This window comes from Leguminivora glycinivorella, chromosome Z, assembly GCF_023078275.1.
Source record: "Leguminivora glycinivorella isolate SPB_JAAS2020 chromosome Z, LegGlyc_1.1, whole genome shotgun sequence".
In the NCBI taxonomy this organism is placed as follows: domain Eukaryota; kingdom Metazoa; phylum Arthropoda; class Insecta; order Lepidoptera; family Tortricidae; genus Leguminivora; species Leguminivora glycinivorella.
Window position 1 is genome coordinate 25,015,027 of NC_062998.1, and position 23,057 is coordinate 25,038,083.

General features: G+C 36.7%; 1 protein-coding gene across 1 annotated transcript; it reads left to right on the forward strand.

Moving 5' to 3' along the window:
* Positions 1-1,449: 1,449 nt before the first annotated feature.
* LOC125241946 lies at positions 1,450-22,844 on the forward strand. The gene is made up of 9 exons (XM_048150659.1): positions 1,450-1,522; positions 1,979-2,041; positions 6,025-6,057; positions 6,137-6,262; positions 7,023-7,233; positions 7,358-7,465; positions 11,709-11,856; positions 20,148-20,337; positions 22,681-22,844. The coding sequence occupies exons 1-9, from the start codon at positions 1,484-1,486 to the stop codon at positions 22,801-22,803; spliced, it is 1,041 nt and encodes a 346-aa protein (XP_048006616.1). The 5' UTR covers positions 1,450-1,483; the 3' UTR covers positions 22,804-22,844.
* The last annotated feature ends 213 nt before the right edge of the window (positions 22,845-23,057 follow it).

Genomic DNA, 23,057 nt, shown 5'->3' on the forward strand with positions numbered 1-23,057 from the left:
CTGAACTAATTTACGAAATTATTCAATGAAAATTATCTGAATTAATTTATGAAATGGATTAATAAAAATGTATTTAAAAAGTTAATATGTTTTAGTGCTTCGTAATAACTCGACAACAACACTGTTTATGTCTGATTATTTCATAATAATTATTTGAATTTAACTATGAAATTAATCAATGAAAACTACCTGAATAAATTGATGAAATTGACTAATGAAATTGTAATTAAAAATTAGTAGATATGTTTTACTATTTCATTATACGTAACTTAATAGTAACCCTGTTTATGATTTTACTCCCTTGTCGAATATTTGATGTGTTTCCAACAAGTAAATATATTGGTGTCATTGCTTTATAACCAACGCAGTTTTATTATGTCCCATATTTGCCAATTGAATTACATATTTAAATTTATTCCAAAAAAACAAATCAGGATTGCTTAAACAGCGAATTGCCCAAACTGTAAAACAAATATATGTTTATAATTATTTTATCATATTAGTCACTTCAGGTCATATGACATTTGAGTAAAGATAATTTGTTCTTTGGAAGTTAGTTATTTCGTCATATTAGTAGTAACTTCAGGTCATATGTCATTTGACTAAACGTAATTTGTTCCTTGGAAGTTAGTTACCTTTCTTGAAGTCAAAAACCTTGATTATTATTTTGAACAAAAAAGGCTGTTTATTATACCCCTTTAACATACTCGGTCGCATAATTAAATCTTTAATCTTTCATACAAACCTAAAAATAAAAACGTTTCATTATATATACAAAATGCTAAATTCAGAAGTGGGATACGTTTCACCTAGCCATCTTTTAACGCTGTGAATTAAATATTTCAGAGAGAACGGATTGAAGTCTGCTGACCAACTTTCATACCACCATTCGAAGAGCAGTTTCTTCGGGCTGCCGGTACCACAACATTGTGCTTCCTACATTTGGTCCTACAGGCAGCGATGATGGGACTGCACGGCCGATGCATGGTGCACCGATTTAGGGACCTTCTGCAAACCTGAATGGACTGGCGTTGTTATGGCCCCAGGGTTTCAACCCCAAACGCCGCTAATACGTACTGCTGCCGAGGGTGACATACTAGCGACGTTAGAATTGTGGTCTGATCAAAATGAAACAATAGTTTTTGACAACTTATGGATTTCGTTACGAAGTCTCTCTCTTAATCGGTCCCTCATTTTGAGGATCAATATGAAGAAAGTAATTAGTTTCTAGCCTAAATAATTGTAATGCCCCTTTATTTGATGCAATGCTGAATGTACGATTTTATTGGATTAAATTTGGATTGGATGTAGACCAGAATCAAATTCCCGTGATAACTTCGCTGCTTTAACAAGCTACACAAGGTATATTCTATGGGACCCAATTAATTTTAATGGCTTTTATGTAACTTCTAAATTGAAGCAGCAATTAAACGTTTCAGTTCCAGTTATCGCGGTGGCTAGATGCTGAGGAGGCACAGCCACAATGGTATTGAAAAATGAGGTTGTTTTAAAAACTTTCTCTGTAAGTATTTTAGCGTAAATAATTGAATATTTGATTGCTGAAATACATTTACAGCTAACGAGATAGTCGATTTTGTTCAGTGTTTCGGCCCATTTCGAGCCGTGGCCGATTCTCATTCAACAATCGTCCTATCCATAAGTGCATGAAAATGCGTTCAGTACCTAGTTGCTGAGTTTATCGCGGATATAAAAAGATACAGACAGACGCGGCGGGGTACCTACTTTGTTTCGAAAGGTGTTAGTGATCACGCAAATCTACGGACACCTGGCAAGCAAGCATGGTCGCGTTATAAACGATATGACGTCAGGCCAACCTTTTCGCACTAAGTATTTGTTTTGTTTGTTTTTTGCACTATTTGCGATGAGAAAAAGTTTATCCGAGTAATATGTTACGCCCGCTGATATATTTAATATTTATTTTTAGCTGTTGAGTTGAGTTAATTACATTTTATTTTAGCTGTTCCTGTTAATTGGACTTTCCCATGGGAAAGGCGACGGGATGGGCGCCAGTTTACAAATAGTATGTAGAAATTGTATGGCAACATTTTATTGTCGTTTCTCTTTCAAATCTATTGATGTTAGAAAAGGTTGTCTATTGTTTGCCCGACAGTCATTTAACATAATATTCATTTGCCCGAATCTAACTTGCCCGAATTTCATTTGCCCGAATGATTTGTTTACCATAAAGATCATATGACATACTCGTTGTTTATCCGAATATTACCTTCCATAATCATACAATGCCATACTATTTGTTAGCCATATTATTAAGTGCAATAATATGGTTTAATAGAATATTCAAATGCCATAAGCGATTACTGCCATAATAATTGTTCTCCATATTATTTGTTAGCCATATTATTAAGTGCAATAATATGGTTTAATAGAATATTCAAATGCCATAAGCGATTACTGCCATAATAATTGTTCTCCATATTATTTGTTAGCCATATTATTAAGTGCAATAATATGGTTTAATAGAATATTCAAACGCCATAAGAAATTATCAGTTCTTTCGAACACTAGCTAAGTAATTGCCAACAAAATTCCTGTAGGCGCTCGATGTATATTTACAAAGTAGTTTTAATGTGAGTAGTGGGTATGCAATATATTTTGTAGGCGATATTTATTGTCAATGGTGTTGTGCAAGACTGCACAAACTTTTTATAGTATTTTACCTTTTTATTTATTGTCTATGATTTTTTATATTCCTTTTTGTCTACTTTTATTGACATAATTACATTTTGTTTTCTGAAAAAAAAAGTGTCAGTCTGTTTACGATACTTGATGTTGAATTTACGTGTAAAATGGATGATAATATTGTTTGTCAGTTATTTAAAACATCAAAAGGTGGTTTTAAGTTGAATATAAATGGTCATTCATACGAGAAGAACAAAAACGTGAAGTCCAAGTTTTACTGGGTGTGTGAATTACGCAAGGAGTTAAATTGCAATGCACGGGCAATAACGTTAAGCAACGAAAATACTGAAAATCATACGGTTGTGAATAGTGATACTTATCATAATCATGAGCCCGATGCCAATAGATTGCACATCGCAAATTTGACTAACGATTTAAAAAGCATTGCTGCAAATGACATAAGTCAAAAACCTTGTCAAATTGTTCAAAAAGCTATTGCTAAATGTCCCGAACAATTATTACAAAAACCATCTACAAGTGCTATGAAACAGATAGTTTACCGTGAGAAAAAGAAGCATAAGGATATTTTTCATGAGCCTACTGATATTTATTTTACGGTAAACCATGACAAACTTAAGTTGAATGGCGATAATATTATTATGAAAGATGAGTTGTTTAAGGAACACAAGCGCATTATAATTTATTCAACACGGAAAATGATGGAGTTTTTGTGTCGATCTACTTTGTGGATTCTTGATGGTACATTTAAAATCGCACCTACACAATTTCTGCAGTTATATGCTATTCACGGGAATGTAATGGGCAATAGGAAAACCACATTACCACTTATGTTTGTACTGTGTACACATAAAGATAAAAACACATATAATAAAATTATTGAATTCATCATGGAGTACAGTAATGACAATAATTTAATATTAAAAGTGGAGAATTGTATAATGGATTTTGAGTTGGCAGCCATACAGTGTTTCAGGCAACATTTTAATGACATAAAATTGAACGGCTGCCACTTTCATTTAGCCCAAATTATTTTCAGGAAAATACAGACCGACGGGCTGGTCGTATTATACGGTGAAAGTATTGATTTTGCTGTAGAAATGAAGTCTTTGCTGGCATTATCATTTTTGAGCCCCAGTGAAATTCCCCAATATTTTCAGCAATGGGTGAAAACGATTTTACCAGCAAGTGTCCCAATTGCTTCATGGTTTGATAAATATTACATTTCCGGTGCTGATAATAAACCTCCGCGCTTCCATCCTTCGTTCTGGAGTATTGTTAACATTCAAAGTGATGACCTCCCACGAACACAAAACTTCGCCGAAGCTTGGCACAATCGAATTAATACACTTATGGGTAAATCCCATCCCGGTTTTTATTTCTTCAGCACAGAAATAATGCATGAGTTGCATAAAGTAACGATGGACATACAAAATGTTCTCAATGGCGAACCGGAACCAAAAAAAAGGAAGAAAACATTAAATCGTACGAATAGAATCAATGAGATATTGTCTAACAAAGACGTATATACAAAGGAAGAATTTTTGCGTGCTTTGGGTTCAAACCTGTATTTACATTAAACTATGAAGATTTTTATTAGAGTTTAAGAGTTATAGTTGATTGTTATTGTTGTGTTGGGTCAAGGTGTACCAAAGGGTACGCAAAGAACTTTGTATACATATTTTTGAGCACTTAGTCCGTATACATATTTTTGACCACTTTGGCCGTATACATATTTTTGACCACTTTGGCCGTATACATATTTTTGAGCACTTAAAATAAGCATGTTTTGTAGAGAAAATAATGGACTTTGAAAATGGCGAGTTTCAGACACTTAGAAAAAAAATCATCCAAGTGGTGTTATTGTGAGACCTAAGATTCAGCCTTAGCTCCGGCGCTTCGGGAAGTGCAGCCCTTCCGCCCTTGCGTGGCAAAGCACGGTCGCTCGTACTCCGCTCCGCAGCTTCGGCTTGTTGGTCGCCTTCGGCGACCAGCCTCAGCCGCTCCGCTTCGCACGGCTCCCGAGCTTTGTCACGGCGGGCGAGGGCTGCCCTCCCTCCGCGCCTCCGGCTCTACAAAAACACTCTAGGGCGCGCAGTGTCGGCACGCGTCCTAACCGGCGAGAGCCCTAGATTCGGACTTTCGCAGCCTAATATTGTTCACATAATATGTCATCATTGAAAATTTCACATTTTACAATCCGTCATTTATCTTGGTAATTATTAAGTTTAGAGAAAAGTTGTCCATACAAAACATGCTTATTTTAGCGTCCTCTATACGATAGCATCATAAAAAGTAGGTGTCATAATGATACCACTCCCATCAAAATTTTTCTAAGTCCCGTAACTTTTGTACCCATTTATCTCGGAAATTATTAAGTTTAGAGAAAAGTTGCCCATACAAAACGTGCTTATTTTAGCGTCCTCTATACGATAGCATCATAAAAAGTAGGTGTCATAATGATACCACTCCCATCAAAATTTTTCTAAGTCCTGCGTACCCTTTGCTACACCCCAACCCTCTAACCTAACCTACTTTCTAACAGCACTCTCATTTTCCGGGGGGTCACAGTTCTAACCTAACCTAACCTACTTTCTGACAGCACTCTCATTTTCCGGGAATCACAGTTCTAACCTAACCTAAAATTGACTTTTCTGGTAGCTAATTTAGATGACAAATGATGTTATGGAATGTGATCATTACGGATTTCGATATTTCTGTTAAATGACATTATGAAAATTGACTTTTCTGGCAGCTAATTTGGATGACAAATGATGTTATGGAATGTGATCATTACGGATTTCGATGATTCTGACAAATGACATTATGGAAAGTGACTTTGTGGGAAACAAAGTTTCTGGCAAATGATCAATATAGTAAACAATGAGTATGGCATAAGCTGTTATGGGAAACAATATTATGGTTGTTGAATAGGGTGGCAAATAAAATTATGGCAAATGAAATTCTGGCAAATGGGGGTATCCCGTTAGAAAACGGGACATTGCAGTGTTGCTACTTTTTAATGTAATTTTACTCATTGGGTAAACGCACTTTCGATATCAATTGGGAGTTTTCCGATATCTGTTATATTTACGGAGTTATCGCCTAGCTACACTTAACGATTACAGCCTGTACCTATAGAGAAGCTTTGCGTTTACTGCTTGGCCTTTACTGTTTCGTCCATAAATTCACTATAAGCCCTATTGTGAAATAGCCCTTATTGTGTTATGAGTTAAACTCTTCTGAATAACGCGAAGTTCCAAGTTCTTATCAAATGTGTCTAATTACTTGTGGAATTGTTCCTTAATTTATTATTATAAATTGCAATCCATTGATGTGTTTCAGCTTGCTCGGCTATCGTTCCCTACAGTTGAAACGGTAATTATATCAGTTTTATTGTACTTTACGCTTGATAACATAACTAAACGTTCTAAATACACATTATCACTGTTCCCAGAGGGCGTACAATTTACCACCTACGTCAGAGGTAGACCCGAAGCACAGCTATGCTGATGAAAAATTTGAAAAGCTCAAGGTGTATTACAGTTACATGAATGGACGAATACGCGAACCTCACAATCCGGTAATTTATAAATGAAACCGAGTTATTTTGAATATAATAGGCAAAGTACTTCCTCTCTTAAACTTTACAGACCTCAACGTTTGCATTGTTATAATGTCATAAGATGTACTTGTACAACAAACAACAACTTCAACAATCTGTGATTATAGTAGATTTTTTTATAAATCAAGATTTCCACTTGAGAACTTATCTGCGATGAATTGTTCTCTTTTGTTAACCCTAAACCGCTAATTACTTGTGTGAAATAAATACCATAAACAACAAAAGATGTTTTATAAAAGACAACAGTATTCATTTAGTAATAAGGTTCAACGTACAACCTTTTGAAATTAAGAACCGTGGTCACCCAGGTGTCCGTGTATTTTAGTTAAAAGGATGCTTTGATTATTGTAACTGTAATTTTTGACCCTCATTACTAAAGGAATACTGTGGTTATTCATAAAACATCTTTTGTTGTTTATGGTATTATTTCGCACAGGTAATTAGCGGTTTAGGGTTAACAAAAGAGAACAATACTATTCATCGCAGGTAAGTTCTCAAGTGGAAATCTTGATTAAAAAAAAATCTACTATAACATGCCTGAGGAAAATATTCTTAAATGTTACTCTTGTCACTTCAATGGTGCTTACTGACTTGACAGAGCTTTTCGTTTACACCAATTAGTTAATTTTATTATTTCATTACACGCGTAAGTATATAATAGAAAACTCAAGTTAAAGTAGGTACCTATGTGCTATAAAAAATGGTATCATTTTAACAGGCGGAACGCAAAGAAATCCTGGAAAGTGCAGAGCAGAAACTTTTCGACTTCATTGATTCCCATATCAAAGACCTGAAGCGGTTACTCTTTGCAACCGATAGCGCGCTCATGTCGATGGTACTACTTAAGCTGAACAAGAAAATGGACACAAGCGAAGCGAAGATAAAGTCTACACAGGCAAAGATACCATTCGGGCTGTACGCCAGTCCGGGTAAGCTAAGTAAAAAAACTTATTACGGTGAAATAACACGAGTAGCTGAAACTATATTCTGAATTGTAAATCGGTTATGAAAAATTGCCATTATCTAATATTAAACGATTAATCATTCTTGCAGAGTTCAAATGCCTAGGTACATCCTACTACATCGCTTCTGCCCACAGTCAAGAGGATGCACAAATGATTCTTGCTAGCGAACGCAAACCACACTGCTACACTTTCAGAGGTAAGTATGACTACCTATTTATAACAACAGAACAAAATTTATAAATAGAAAATTGTGTCCTAAGTGAGTAAAATAATATATTTACGGCGAGAACAAAGAAAATAATTAGTGTAGGTATAGTTTTGTGTTAGTTTTTAAGTGTGTAATTTGTGTGTTTTTGTAATTATATAATTAGAAATAAAAGGGCATTAAATATTAAACCCCTTATTCATAAACGTACACTAAAGTTATCAAGCCAATAAATTTCGTTTGTCCCTTTCTATCACACCAATACGTCCGAAAGGAACAAACGAACTTTATCGGCTTGATAAATTTAGCGAACGTTTATGAATAAGGTGGTAAGAAAGGAAAATAATTATACAAATGAATCTTGAAAGCCAGCGATGACTCTCGGGGTATTACTGCAGAGTCTGGACCATTTCGTGATAACTTACTTATATGTTTTCGTTTACTTAAATTGATGTTTCTGTTTTTGTACTTATGTATGTTTGTAGTTACCACGAATAATTGATTGATTGATTGAAAGTAGCGAGGGTTTTTATAATAGAATTCTGAGCGTAGTGCAGGATGATTAACCCTTTACCAGGCCGTCCAGGCCCCTATTAGGAACTAGCGTGACTGCATACGTATTGTATATACTGTTACAAGTGTTACAACCGTATCAATTAAACGCCTTGTAAAAAATGTGTTTACGAAAGGCGGAGATTTCTATAAACAATAACTAAAAATATGGGTTACGGTTATCCCATCGCCTGTCTAATTAACTGTCATATTCGACTTTGTCTTATTATATTCTTGATCAGGCGAAGGGATATATTCCCAAATCTTGTATCGGTTATCGTAGTCGAGGTTAACTCCAGAAAGTCTTTAAAATGAGATTGTATAGTACATGAAATCGCTCTAGGTTGAACACAAAATAGTATATTAATAATGGTAACTTTATGAAGACTATAAAAGTTGAGTACCGCGTGGCCTAAGGTGACTTTAGCCTTCATAATGTTACAATTGTATACTAATACTTCTTCTACGACAGACACTTACATGCCTATCCGAGAACAATAAAATGGGCTAATTTCCATGTACGCTTTCCTCCATTTTTAGGTAACAAATTGTCAGTCATTTTGAGCACCATATATATTAGCCTTGTATTCTTCGGGAGTACATTGTTCATCAGAATCACTTATAATAATTAATAACTTAAAATTTTGCACAATAACGTCGACCGATAATAAACTACAAAACACTGAAATAGTTTCGATAAGTTTACAAATTTCCAACAAAACACGCGCCGAACAAGCCATAGACAAGATAAATAGAAAATAAGCCGGTTCTCAATTACGAAAAATGTGGTTGCGTTCAAGAATATTTTAATGTCGAATGTATTATAAAATTATATGATAGAATTATGGTTTTTACCTTTGTTTTGCAATGTCTAATATATAAAACGCATTTCAATATTATTTTTTCATCTTGATTTAAATTATGAACCAAAATATTAATTATTTTTTCCCCTCACTAGCTCGAAAACACGTGTTTCGTCCTTTAATACCAGCGGGTAAAAACGCATTTTATCCACTAGTGGATAAATTAATTTGACCTTGAATAGAGGCAAATTTTCTGCTTTAAAATTGATAAAAGTGGGTTATTCTAGTGATGAAGATGTTTTACCACCTGTGGCACTGCTGGAAGCAGTGATAAACGCGTTTTTCGCGTTGTACTTTCCTCGCTGTTACTTACTTCTCGTGTGTTGAAAAACTCGCAAGTTCAGGATTCTATTCTCCTTTAATTCCACACTCGGCGATAAAATACAACTTTGCACTCTTGTATAACAAAATTAACTATTAAAAGATACTTATTACTGCAATTGAAAACAAACCTGTTAAATAAAGTTGTACTTAAAAAAAAAACAGTACTCCTATATTCACATGATTACTGCTCAGCAGTTATCATATGAACCTATGGACAAATAGACTTGCTTATCGTTACTCAAATGAAGTTAATTTGGACACCGCTGACCATAATCTAATTGACGGATTTAAGTGCTGGAGTAGAAAAAAAAACTGTTTTATTATTTACATAAGTTTTTATGATATGACAAGACAATTTACCGGGTCATGGGAAGAATATCATCAGCACAGTTAAATTCTAATAAGGCCATGGATAATGTCAACTCACAGCCTAATACTGCTCATATACAATAAAGCATGAATGATGTTTACACATTGCTAAAATATTCATGCATTTTGTAGATTTTGAGTGTTGAAAGGTTATGTAATCATGATTGACCTTTCAACACTCAAAATCTACAAAATATCAAAAAATAGTTCGACCTATGTACTTCTGTTTCATAGAAATGAAGGAAGTGTTCAAAATTCTCCGTAATTTACTGAAATTACAGTTCAAGTGAATTTAAACGGCTGACATAGATATATTACGCGATTTAGAAGCGTGTTGCGAATGAAAATCATAAAATACTATTTTTAAGAATTGACAAAATACCTATTTTCTAGCAGGTTTGAGTTAAAACTTGACCGGGGTAACCGATGTAAGATGTGGGATAAATATGTCCCTACCCCTGGTAAAGGGTTAACGTGGTCAAAATTATATTGTGACCATACGACACATACTGAACCCATCACCTATGAGGAAATTATCAGGCTAGAATGCATATAATCAATTTAATAAATAATTGATGATGTACAAATTACAAATAGTACCTACTGTATTAACAAAAAGCTGCTTAATCGATCACTATTATGTGCGATTTTTTTATTATTTTATACTGGCAACATTAAGTTCTTGAACGGAAAAGTGCCACTTTGATCCCTAATAGGCTACAATGCCAAATGTACCTGTAGGTAGGTAGTTGTAGTTAATCGTGGACATAAACACATAAACTATACTTTTAGAACAAAACGAGACTTAATCGCGTAAACACTTACATTTATATTTGGCCCAACGTTTCGAACATCACATTATGTTCGTGGTCACGGGTAGACTGGCGAGGAATTGCATCAACATCTTCTAGCCGCGCGAGTTTCTCGAACTACCCGCACTTGTTCTTGATTATTCACTTTTGCGCTAGGGTTGTCACTTTGCCTACACACAACACTCACGACATCAGCCGGTGTGTCCCTCGGTGTTTTTTCACGCTTACATTTGCTAATCACTGGATTCCACGAAGAAGAAATTCCCTGTCCCTCATTTTGGTTGAAATTTCGATGCTTCCTAATTTCAATCGCTTCACGTACTTTTCTGCTGTAGAACAGACGTTCCGTTGATAGAATTTTGGGACTATGGAGCTCGATCCAGTGGTTTGGTCCCGACTGTAGCAGATGTTCAGCTACCGCAGACTTATTAATTTGGCGGTTTTTGACAGCCGCGATATGCTCCTTGACCCTTACCGCTATTGTGCGTTTGGTTTCTCCAATATAGGAACTACCACAGCTGCAATCTATCTTGTACACACCTGGTGTCTGATACGGGATAACATCCTTTGCTGACCTAAGTTGCCCTGACACTTTGGACATCGGTAACGGTAAGTACATGGTACGTATAGAATACTTCCCTAGTACCGTCCCGACCTTGTCCGTCACACCTCTGACGTAGGGCATAAAAGCTGGTCGCCTTGGAACATCTGGATGCTTCCCCCTCGGCTTTCGTCTAGGCTGTCTACTGTGTAATCTGTACCCATTCTTTCTCAGAACCCCCTGAACGTGTGACAACTCACTCTCAAGAAATTCCGGGTCACACAAGTCACGCGCCCTGTTCTTTAAGGAGTTCACGACGGACAGCAGGTGACGGGGGTGGTGATGAGACAGAGCGTTAAGATATCTGTCTGTGTGTGTAGGCTTCCTGTAGACAGTGTACGCCAGAGTACCATCCATCCGACCTACCACTTTTACGTCCAGAAAAGGTAAACTGCGTTCCGATTCCAGTTCATATGTAAATTTTACCCTTGAATGAATGGAATTGAGATACTGGAGTAGTTGCTCAACTTCTTGTTTTCCACCTTTCATGATACAAAAGACATCATCGACATATCGCTTCCATAATTTCACTGCCCATGGTTGGTCTATGTTAGTCTCAAAATGCTCCATCCAGATGTTCGCTAACACCGGCGCCACAGGGCTGCCCATAGCAACTCCCGTCCCGTTTAAGTCCCGTTTTGTTCTAAAAGTATGAGTGCAAATCGTGTTAGTCTAAATCAATATATGACATAAATTATCTTAAATATTTTTAGGTGCCTTCGCCTTTCAAGGTTTCTATCACCGTCACTCAGAGACGACATATGTCGGACCCCATGCGGAACAGTTCCAAGCTAAAGACCCGAGCCAGGGCCTATACTGCCACTCCGATGACAATTGGAGTGACGCCCAGTGCATTTACAAGTTAGTCTATTTCATTCACTTTTTGACAAACTGCAAATGTATAATTCCTTAATTTTCGTAATGTACTTATTCTTTGCTTCCTCATTTAATATGTGTCGGTAGTAAAAAACTATTTATCATCACAGCAACTGGCTGCCTTGATTCTTCGAAAACGCAGGAGAAAGTTGCTTTGCTTTTTATCCACAAGAGTGTAAATTAATTTCATACAAATTTATTTGTTAGGAGGTATAATGTAAGAGTAGGTAGAGGTAGGTATATTTTTCAAAGAAGTAGAACCATAATTCCTATAGGTATTTGATCAATTCATTAAACTGATTCGAAATAGTTAATATTGTTTTAGACTGGTCAAAACGAGAAACAAGAAAACAAAGTGTGATGTAAAGCTGCATTTTTGGAATATTATTTAGGGTCCTTGGAGGAATGTGAAAGTATGTTTTGCAAGCAGAAAAAAGTGTGCTTTTTTTAATTTGCAAAAAACTGCAAAAAGTGGGAGACAGGACCGAGCCTTGCGGAACTCCTGCTTTAATGGGATGCGGAAGGGAGAGAGAGCCCTCCACTCTGTAAGAGAAGCTCCTATCCGAGAGGAAGCCTCTTATAATGTGCACCAGCCGGCCTGGCACACCCATCCTAATGAGCTTACATAATAGGCCAGTGTGCCAGACTTTATCGAACGCTTTAGCGACATCTAAAAAGATTGCACCAGTGGGTGTGGGTCTTCTCCCCTCCGTCATGCCCCTTAGAATGTGCTCGGTGATCCTATGGATCTGATGTACGCAGGAATGGCCTTCCCTGAAGCCAAACTGTTCTCCCTGCATCAGTTTATTTGTGTTAATGTAGTCCAGAAGACGACTTAGGACACACCGCTCAAAAAGCTTGCCTATGGTGTTCAAAAGGCTAATCGGTCTGTAGCTGGAGGGGGAGTTGCTGGGCTTACCGGGCTTGTGAATACCTATAACCACCGCCACCTTCCAGTCCTCTGGGAAGTGGTAGTTATCGAGGGCAGCGTTAAATATTCTCAGTATTATGTGGATAATGTTGTCGGGTAGAATTCTGTAAATTTTGCCGGAGAGCCCATCAACTCCCGGTGCTTTTTTAGGTATAATTTTCATAATCTGCCTTTTCAACTCCATAAAGGTGACATGATTGATCGGTGGGTCCGAAGGGGGGTCATTAAAGAAATTGTTCACTTCGGTTTCTATCTGTGGGATATGATTTGGGTCCGTTGGAGCCTTGCCAGGGGAGCATTGCTCCTCTAAACTATCTGCCAAGCACTGGGCTTTTTCTGTGTCCGTAAAAGCAGTTGTAGGGGTGTCAGGGCGAACAAGAGGAGGCATGGACGCTTGCGTGTCCGCCTTTAGAGATCTGGCCAGTTGCCAGTACGCCTGGTGACCTGGCCTGATCTCTGCCAGCATGCCGTTCCATCTGTCCTCCCTGAACTCCTTGAGTCTCTCTTTAATCTGTCTTTGCAAACGATTTACTGTATTTTTATTTTCTCTAGAAGGAAAATAATCGTGCTCCTTGAGGGCGATATCTTTCTCTCGGATCATTTCGCTGTGTGTGAGTTACACTGTGAGTGTAGTGTGTTTGGACAGACCATCCCGCATCTGCGTGCGTTTGTTCAATTCTGACTTCACTTACACAAACAAATCACTGGATTCCATTTATTACATTTGATAGTTTGAAGCTATCCTAACTCAATCTCGGTATGTAGTGGCGTTTCGTCGAAATTACCTTAGGACCGTCGCAACCCTCAGCCATGTATTCAACATGTTTGGTATATTGTCTGGACAGTCAGTGGCCTTTTTCACCGCAGTGCTATTGACACCTTGACACGCACAAATCTGTAAGTACCTATTTCTAGTGTTGATTTTAGATGAATAGAATGAATAAACACAAATACTAGTGTCGCAAAATATCACTCGTACTCTGCCACTAAAATAATCGAGCCACATTGGTGTTGGTGTTCACACCAATGAAGGTTTATATTTTATTCCATTTGGCGTCGAGACCCTTGGTCCGTGGGGCCCTGGCGCTCTGATTCTCTTCAAGGACTTATCGAAGAGACTAAGAGACGCCACCGGAGACTGAAGAGCTGGCAGCATCCTCACTCAGCGTATTAGCTTGACAATCCAGCGAGGGAAGCTGCCAGCGTCTTCGGTACTATGCCACAGGGGCCGTTTTTAGATTTATTTTAAGTTATAAGTTTAATTTTAGAATATTTAATAGTTTAGTTTTATTTTAAGATAATATTATGTAATATTTAAAAAAAACTAAGTATTCCAACTTGGTACCGGCTTATGATTTTGTCCCGGTCGCCATTGAGACGGCAGGGCCTTGGTCACACCACACCTCGGACACTGGCGATCAAATATATGAAAGAGGCGCGTTCCTAGCACACAGTCTAAACTTGTGTAGGTGAACGCGTACCATGCTTGTATGAGTGAAATATGACAGGTCGACTGTTCGCGTTTTTGACAGGCGGTAACTGTGAGGTAACCGAGAGGGGGTGGGAGGCACTTTCAGCGGGGAGCGGGAGTGGCCATACTGTACGATAGTACTCTTTATTATACTGTGCCTTGGTGTTCTGAGGCCAAAACTTTTATTGGAGCTTTGAGGCGGCGATTAAGGGACAGAGGCAACGACCCCCGTTCCGGCTCTTACCTGGTCCAACAAATTTCACTGGCTGTGCAACGCGGCAACGCTGCCAGCATTTTTGGAACGGAACTTAATTATTAATTTAGTTTTAGTTTAGTTTAGCTGTTAACTTTTAGTTTAGAATAGTTTTAATTTGTTTTGTTTGTTATTTATATTACATTTATTTACTCCTGTTTTAAAGTTATTTAGGTTTTTTAGATTTAATTTAGTTTTATTTGTAGGCTAATTTGTACCTATTTTAATAAATATACTGATCAATCTAAACAGATATACCTAGCCGTGGTATACAGTGCGTAAGCCTTATACGGGTATATATTTTATTTTTTCAACTAGGTATTTTATTTGTATTGTTATGAATAAATTATTAAATATTATGTAATATTGTTATTGAATAAATAAAAACAAGGTTTTCTATAGTATATTATATAATGGTAACTTTATGAATGCTATAAAAGTTGAGTACCGCGGTTAGGCCACGAGGTGGACGTTATACGCAACACAACATACCAAACATAATATTTAATACATTGTAGTACACACCATGTCCCATACAAAATGTATAGAGGGAAGTAACAAGTGGGAGTATGTCAAGGACAAGGGGCCGTTCAAGTATTAAGTAAGAAAATGTATAGTAAAATAAATAAAACACAAAATTTATAACAAGTATTTACTTACCCTCCCCCCATTCCCATTGGCATTGTCAGCAAAAGTAAGCTAAGTTGTACGGATTACGTGATCATCGTCTGGACCCACCCTCCGTGTCGTCAAAAATAAGCAGAGCGAACTCCCCTAAAGGGTTACGTAATTTATGAACAGGCCCAGGAATAATAATAATAACGCTTTTTCTGCTACGTTTCCTGGAAGATATACACCGTGTTTCACTTAACACTAAAAACCTAAAAACAGTTTGTTCAGAATCGAGAGTAGAATCGATTGAGCTATATCTTGATGGGGGTAATATTTTTATTTAAATTAGTATTATTAGTTATTTTTTACGTGCCCATTCTATTGTACTCGTAATACAACATTGTGTATATCGCAATGCTAGAGGTTGGTTACCTTTTTTCAGTATTTAGGGGTATTAATACTGGCCGGTTACTTGGATGATTATTTTTTCCGCTACTAGTTTGACGTTGTTTGTCAGTTTAATCTTAATGTTTATCATAAGTCATAACAAATTGAACTCGTACCTAATTACAACCTTGTCATTTTGAATATTGAGTTTATTTGCTTACTGCTATTACCTGTCCAATTTGAAGTTTACTGTGACAAAGCTTTAAAGTGTTTTACAGTGACATCTTAGCTGTCTATTGGTAAACCTTATGTCGTTGCAGTAACGTACACAAATAAATAGTCTTATGGTTTATGATGGTAGTTAGCAATTATTTTATTGAGTGTAGAGCTAAAAGTCAAGTAGAGCTGTACAGAAAATTAAAAATTCAATCAAAAAAAAAGTAACGATCAGATTAAAAGATGAATACTCCAGATGAGTTTAAAAAAATAAAAATCAGTTGGGGTGTCTGAGGTTTTGAGTGGTACCGGAAACACCGTGTATGTAAACTATCCCGTTTGGCCATTAACCTCTACCACTCATTTCTGATCCAGATATACTAGATTTATGCTATAATTTTATTTTTTTTAGGTTAGAAAATGACTTTTTGACTAACTGGCTCTCTTTTGGTCTTAAATGAAAGCGAATTAAATTGTCTACAACTTTATTCCGCAAAATGTATATATAGTACGTACGTCGGACATAAGGGGCAGTTTGAGGGCAAGGTAAAAGGCTTACAAAAAAATCTTAACTTACACGAGTATTATAATCAATTATAATGTACCTAGTATTTGTAACATAGTTAGTTAAATTAGTTACCCGTTATCATTTATTCATCTTCAATGTGTAAATACTCTTGGAAATGATGAAATGAAATGAAAATTTGGAAAAAATATAAATAATATATTCTCATAATATACCTTCAAATGCACCATGAATGTAAATTAAATCAAATATAACACAGACTATTCAATCTTATTTTTATTTAAAATTTAAAGTAAAAAAAAACACCTAACTAACGTACAACCTTAGAGCCGTGTTTATAGAACTTGACAAACCCAGTTAAGGTGGTTCGCTTTCCATTCAAAAAACAACAATCATTTATGAAGTGGGCAGTTCTCAGGAGGCGCGTTTTTACGTGTCCGGGGCAAAAAACGTCAAAACGGACTGTTCTAAAAATCTGAATTAATTCAGGCATAATCTTTAGCCTCTATTCTATTTGGTACACTATAAAATGATTTATTTATTATTTGTATAATATAAGTAATAAAATATTTAATGCGGGAAATGACCTCCGGTGGGCGTGTCCCGCACCCAGAATTTGCAAAACAAAAAATCATAACTCAAGATGTAGTTGTTGATCGCAGTTATTATAGATATTCACGTATAAAGTATTAGTTTACTTATCATATTTTCTATATAAAAATAATATGTTAGCTAAGCTCATCGAGTAAAGACAAATTTACGATGTGTCCCAGGCTAGTGACTGATTTCGGTGTCATTTGTTAAACATGACAGTACTCTTACAAATTAGTAGATCAGGAACATAGTGGTACAAATATAGTAAGTTTTAACTATGTTTTAACCATTCAGTGTAGAGGAGATGCAGTACCGTTTTATAAAGGGGACTTTTTAAAGGTTTCTCAGTCATTCGGTGGGTTTGGTCCCATGTTTTTTAAGATTCGGTGGTTCAATTTACTCCCACAGTTTTAGTGCATTTGTCGTTATGTAAGGTACAAATAAATCCTTGAAAGTATGTTATTTCGTCATTATGACATGTCCTTTGTATCATGCATGCTATTGCAGTTATCTCCAAACAAGCGATAAAATTTGATATCAGTGGAGTTGATTTCCGTGGTTTCGGTGGATTTATTGACCACCGATATCAAAAAAAGTGGCCACCGACTTCGATTGCCACGTTGTAAACTAGTTTATTGTGCATTATTTTCTAACATTTAATACTTAAATAGTAGGATATACTTTGTAAAAACATAAAACTACGTTTGTAAGCAAATTAAGCCATACTATGGGTACAAAATTCACTACCTACTCGATAATGACTAGTATATTACCATGTTAAATTTAGTAAAATTGCGCGATTATGAGCCTTTTTACATCACCTGTCATCGAATTAAAATGAAAAATATCAATAAATCGAATAATAAGTTATATAAAGATAAAAATTTGGAATAATTTGTAAAAAATTTAATTCGGTGGCGCAAATTGATTACAGTGCCCATACATAATTTCGGTGATTTTAAAATGTCAGATTTCTTACAAACTATAAGGTCCTAATGGAGGCCTCCACCACCAATATTTTTTATATTTAGGCTAGATTTTAGTAAATAGACTGATATATCAAAAAAGTAGTAAATAAAAATCAGCACCGAAATCAGGCACCGAACGTCATCTCTGAGAATCGCCCGTCATTACACAATATAACTAAATAAAAATATGCGCGTCTATCTACTTTAGGATTTTCATGATTGTTGTTTTTTGTATGGAAAGCGAACCACCTTAACTCCTTTGTATTTTGTTTCTTTCTCACAGCTGCTATTGTCTGAGTGACGGATAAAGCCAAACGAACTTTTTCGCCATTTTGACTTTATGTTGTCCAAGTACGTTTATAAATAACGCAGTTAGTTGCTATGATATTTGGAATTTCACATTATAAATAGTAGGTACCAAATACTAAGTACAACTCGAAAGTAAATTGATTGATTTGCGAACCTTACCTATAATTCTGACATGCCACGAAAATGCCCGCTGGAGTCCGACGTAGATATGTTTTGCTGAAATCTGTCTCAAAATATTGGCAAAACAAAAATTTTCATAAAGAGGGGAAAAATACCCTTTTTTGAAGCGTCATATCTAAAATACTGTTTAAGATACGGCACTAAGAGTAGACTTAAATGATTATAAATTTAATGTACCTACTTTCAACTTTGTAAAGAAACTTATTGCCTAAAGCTCCATTTTTTAAATGACACTGCAAAAACTAAAAAAAAGTTAGTTTTTTTTGCAAATTAAACAAAAAGCACACCTTTTTTTTGCTTACAAAACATAGTTACACATTCCTCCAAAGACCCTAAATAATGTACCAAAAATGCAGCTTTAGGTACATCACACGGGATCCCTTTCTTTCCCATAAACTTATTGGTCATAATTTCGTTAGTCAGAAGTTGTTATTCATATATTTTATGGTCATAAACATCACTAGTCATAATTTTTGTTACTAATAACGTTTAATGGTTCTAACAATAACAAACCATAATATTGGATATCATAATCTCAAAAGTCATAAAATTGATAAGTATAAAATTGAAAAGTATAACAATAATTATTCAGAAATATTATTAAGCATATATTTTGAAGCCCTACCTGTTCTGCATATAGATTTGATGTCTAAAATTCCTAAAGTATATTATATGTATTTCAGACATACATATAATTACACAGAAAATATTTATACATAAAATATTATTTATGACTTCAAAACAAAAACTAACCCTATTCCTCAGGTAGGTTGTTAGTTTCCTTTGATTCCTTAGAGCGGAAATAGGAGCCCCGCCGGGGCTCCGTCTACTCATAGGTGGAACTTAATTGTTTTAAAAATAACCCTTTTCCTCGTGTAGGTTCGTTAGTTTCCTTTTGTACCTTAGAGCGGAAATAGGAGGCCCGCGTCGACTTATTGGCGGAACAAAATTGTTTCAAAAAGCAACCCTTTGCGTCATGTAGTTAGTTTCGTTAGTTTCCTTTTGCTAGTTATCTTTTGTCCTTAAAAGCGGATATAGAAGTTGTCGACGTCAGCTCCTTGGCGAGACCGTTTAATAGGTGCCATGAAAATTTAATAAATACTGAGGAAGTTAGTAAGCCAAATTACAACTTACGAAAATGCAGACGATCCTTTTTTTATGGGAAACAATAGAGATCCCATTGAAAGCTAATAGTGAAGAAACACATGGTTATTAATCATTATGACTTGTGATAAAATCCTTAGAACAATTATTCCGAATAAGTTTATGTCTTTCAACATTATGGATTTGTACAACTATGGACTTTGATTATTATGGCTAATAAATTTTATGACTAACAATAATTATGACTTTCAAAAATCGGAACTACAATTTCTGACGTTTAATTTTATGACTAGTGATAATATGACTAAGAAAAATTATGACGGAAAACGTTATGGATAGTAAAAATCGGACTTAAAAAATTATGGGAACCAATAGAGACCCTCATCACACTTTGTGTTTTTAGCAAATTTTCGTGTAAGATTTAACCGGTCTATTGGTACCTCCACAGAATATATAATAGTACAAGGTACCTCAGTAGTTCTTTTGTAACTTAAAGGAGATGACTCGATCATAAATGTATCTTATCTTAGTGACCCAGAGGTGGACGTTATACGCAAATTATTTAACCTATTTAAAAACATGTTGTTTCATCTATTAGGTACCTACTACTCCGGATTGAATGCCGCACGCTCTGTTACCTCTAGACCACCAGCGCTTGTTTTGAGACCCATACAAACAACTAATACAATTCATATCATTAAGTACCTAATACTAATACTTTTCAGAATCAACCCTCGTGAGGAATTTCCCGAGTCAGTAGAATACGAACCGAAAATCTCCTACTGGTGCGGCCCATACCGCTATTTCATCCCCGCCACTACCGATGTGCGATGCATCTTCTCCATATTCTCAATGAACTTCGTGCTACGTTTTGGCTATGACGCAGTTACCTACAAGAGTTCGGATCTCTCATTTGTAAGTTTTCGCCTTGTTTAATTTTTTTAACCCCCGACGCAAAAACGACGGGGTGTTATAAGTTTGACGTGTCTGTCTGTGTTTTTTGCCGACTAGTCGCCGACTAATCGCCGACTACAAAAGTGGCCGGATAGTCGGCTTTCCCGACTAGTCGGCTTTCCCGACTAGTCGGCGACTAGTCGGTACATCCCTAGTAACTGGACGAGTAACAGTAAGGCAGTATTGGACAGCGTGCCAAAAGAAGCCATAGGCAGTGCAGCCTTAAGGTTCAAATTAGATCGGCAGCCTGAAGGTGAGAGAACGCTTGGTCTTATCTGGTACCCCGCTACAGACGAGTTTGGGTTCGATCTGTCGCTCAAACGTATACCTAGCGATATTATTAGCGGCAAACACGTACCTACCAAAAGGATCATGCTTCGCGTAATTATGTCGATCTTCGACGTGTTTGGTTTCTTATCACCATTCACAATTCAAGGTACGATAATGTTACAGTCTTTATGGCAGTTATCCATTAATTGGGACGAAAATATTTGGAATTAAGTTACGCCGAGTATGCGGGCATCGACTACGAATATGGATTATGGTAATAATTTACAAATGCATATTTTTTGCGATGCGTCCACTAAAGCTATGTGTGCTGTTGCTTACTGGCGCTGGCTTTATAATAATGAAATATACGTGGCCTTCATAGCAAGTAAGTGCAGAGTCGTACCAGTGAAACCTTTGTTGACTATACCTCGCGCAGAGCTACAGTCAGCTCTTTTAGCAGCGAGACTTGCGGACAGTCTACAAAAGGATCACAGATTAGCGGTGCAGCGCCGTTATTTCTGGAGCGACTCAACCACATTTCTTTACTGGGTTAAGAATGACGCGCGCAATTATAAAACTTTCGTAGCGAACCGGTTGGGGGCTATTGATGAGCTCACGCATAGCAATGAATGGCGGTACGTACCTACCAAAATGAACGTTGCGGATATCGCAACCCGCGATACTTACGATGACACTCTTTTCCAAAGCGAGTGGTTAAAGGGACCTTCGTTCTTGAGGAGTGACGAGTCATCTTGGCCGCATAACATCGTCAGCCCCGTAGCTGATGAACCTGAAAGATCAGAAATAATAAATGTAATTAGCGACTTACCTGCTACATACCTGTATTTAATCTGGAGCGTTTCTCTTCGTGGTTGCGGCTGGTGAAGAGCACATATCATGTGTTAGTATTCGTGCACAATAGTCGTAAGCAAACTTATGAAGACTCTGAGCTTATGCGTCGGGCCGAGCTGCTTCTGCTGCGACAGGTCCAGGAAGAATGCTTCGGCGCGGAGCTGGCTGGAATCAGAAAAGGTATGAGTCTCGATAAGAATAGCCGAATACTTACCTGGTCACCTTACCTGGATGATTGTGGGGTCCTTCGCTGCGGCGGCCGTATTAATGCCGCACAGGGTGTCACTGCCGAGACCAAGTGTCCGATTATACTGGACGGGCGGCACCATGTGACGCGATTGCTCGTGAAGCATTATCACGTGAGGGCTGCACATGATTATCAGGAGACAGTAGTGAATAATCTTAGGGAAAAATATGCAATCACGAGGATAAGACCAACGGTTAAACATGTAGCAGCGAATTTCATACATTACAAGGTCGGCGCAGCGGCTGAATCGGCCGAAAAGTTAAAGAAAGTAAAAACAGGGGTCTTGGCGCCGAACACCAAATCATACCATTTGGCGTTGAGACCCTTGGCCCGTGGGGTCCGAACGCCTTAAATTTATTTAAGGAAATGTCTAAAAAACTGACAGAGGTCAGCGGTGACCGTAGGGCTGGCAGCTTCCTCGCCCCAAGGATAAGCCTTGCGATACAACGAGGAAATGCTGCCAGTGTCTACGGCACCATGCCTAAAGAAGTTTCTTAGTTTATCCTATGTATATAAGTATGTATTTATCTATTTAAGTATGTATATCGTCGCTTAGCACCCATAGTACAAGCTTTGCTTAGTTTGGGGCTAAGTTGGTCTGTGTAAGGTGTCCCCAATATTTATTTATTTATTTATTTTTAGTTTACTTAGGTATTTATTTTTAGATTAAGGTTTAGTTTATGTTTAGTATTATTATTTTTCTTTTAAGAGTGTTAATATTAAAATGTACGGTATTGTTTTCAAATAAACTTTTTATTCAGTAATGTTTTTTTAGTACTAGAAAACATTGAGGGGGTGACACACAGAAAATTTTAACTTTGATAAAATAAGCAACACCCTAACGCCCTATAAATAAAAATTGGCATATTTTGAACGCATAGCACTGTATTAATTTCATTTAAAATATACCCACTGTAGTTAAAATGTTGTTACAGATGTACCAGAACGGACAAGTATTTTATACAGATGAGCCATGGGCAGGCATGTCTTGCTGGAACTGGGCATGCAAATGGCGCCATAACCAAAATCAGCGTGGCAACGAATTTTTCGTCAATTGACATTAGACATGCTATACCTAATAAACTCTTTTAAAATTCAATTTTTATTTCACATGACGTTTGGCCAGGCGGGCTATTACGGTCCATTTTATCACGCGTCAACGTAGTATAAATGATAAATTTATCGTAATTTTATACAATTTTGATTGATTTGACATCTTATCCACTTATCCACGTGACAACAGTTAAAACATTGACTTGCATACCATGGTTGATGGATAATATGTCATTTGTCGAAATTTTTCCTTATACTA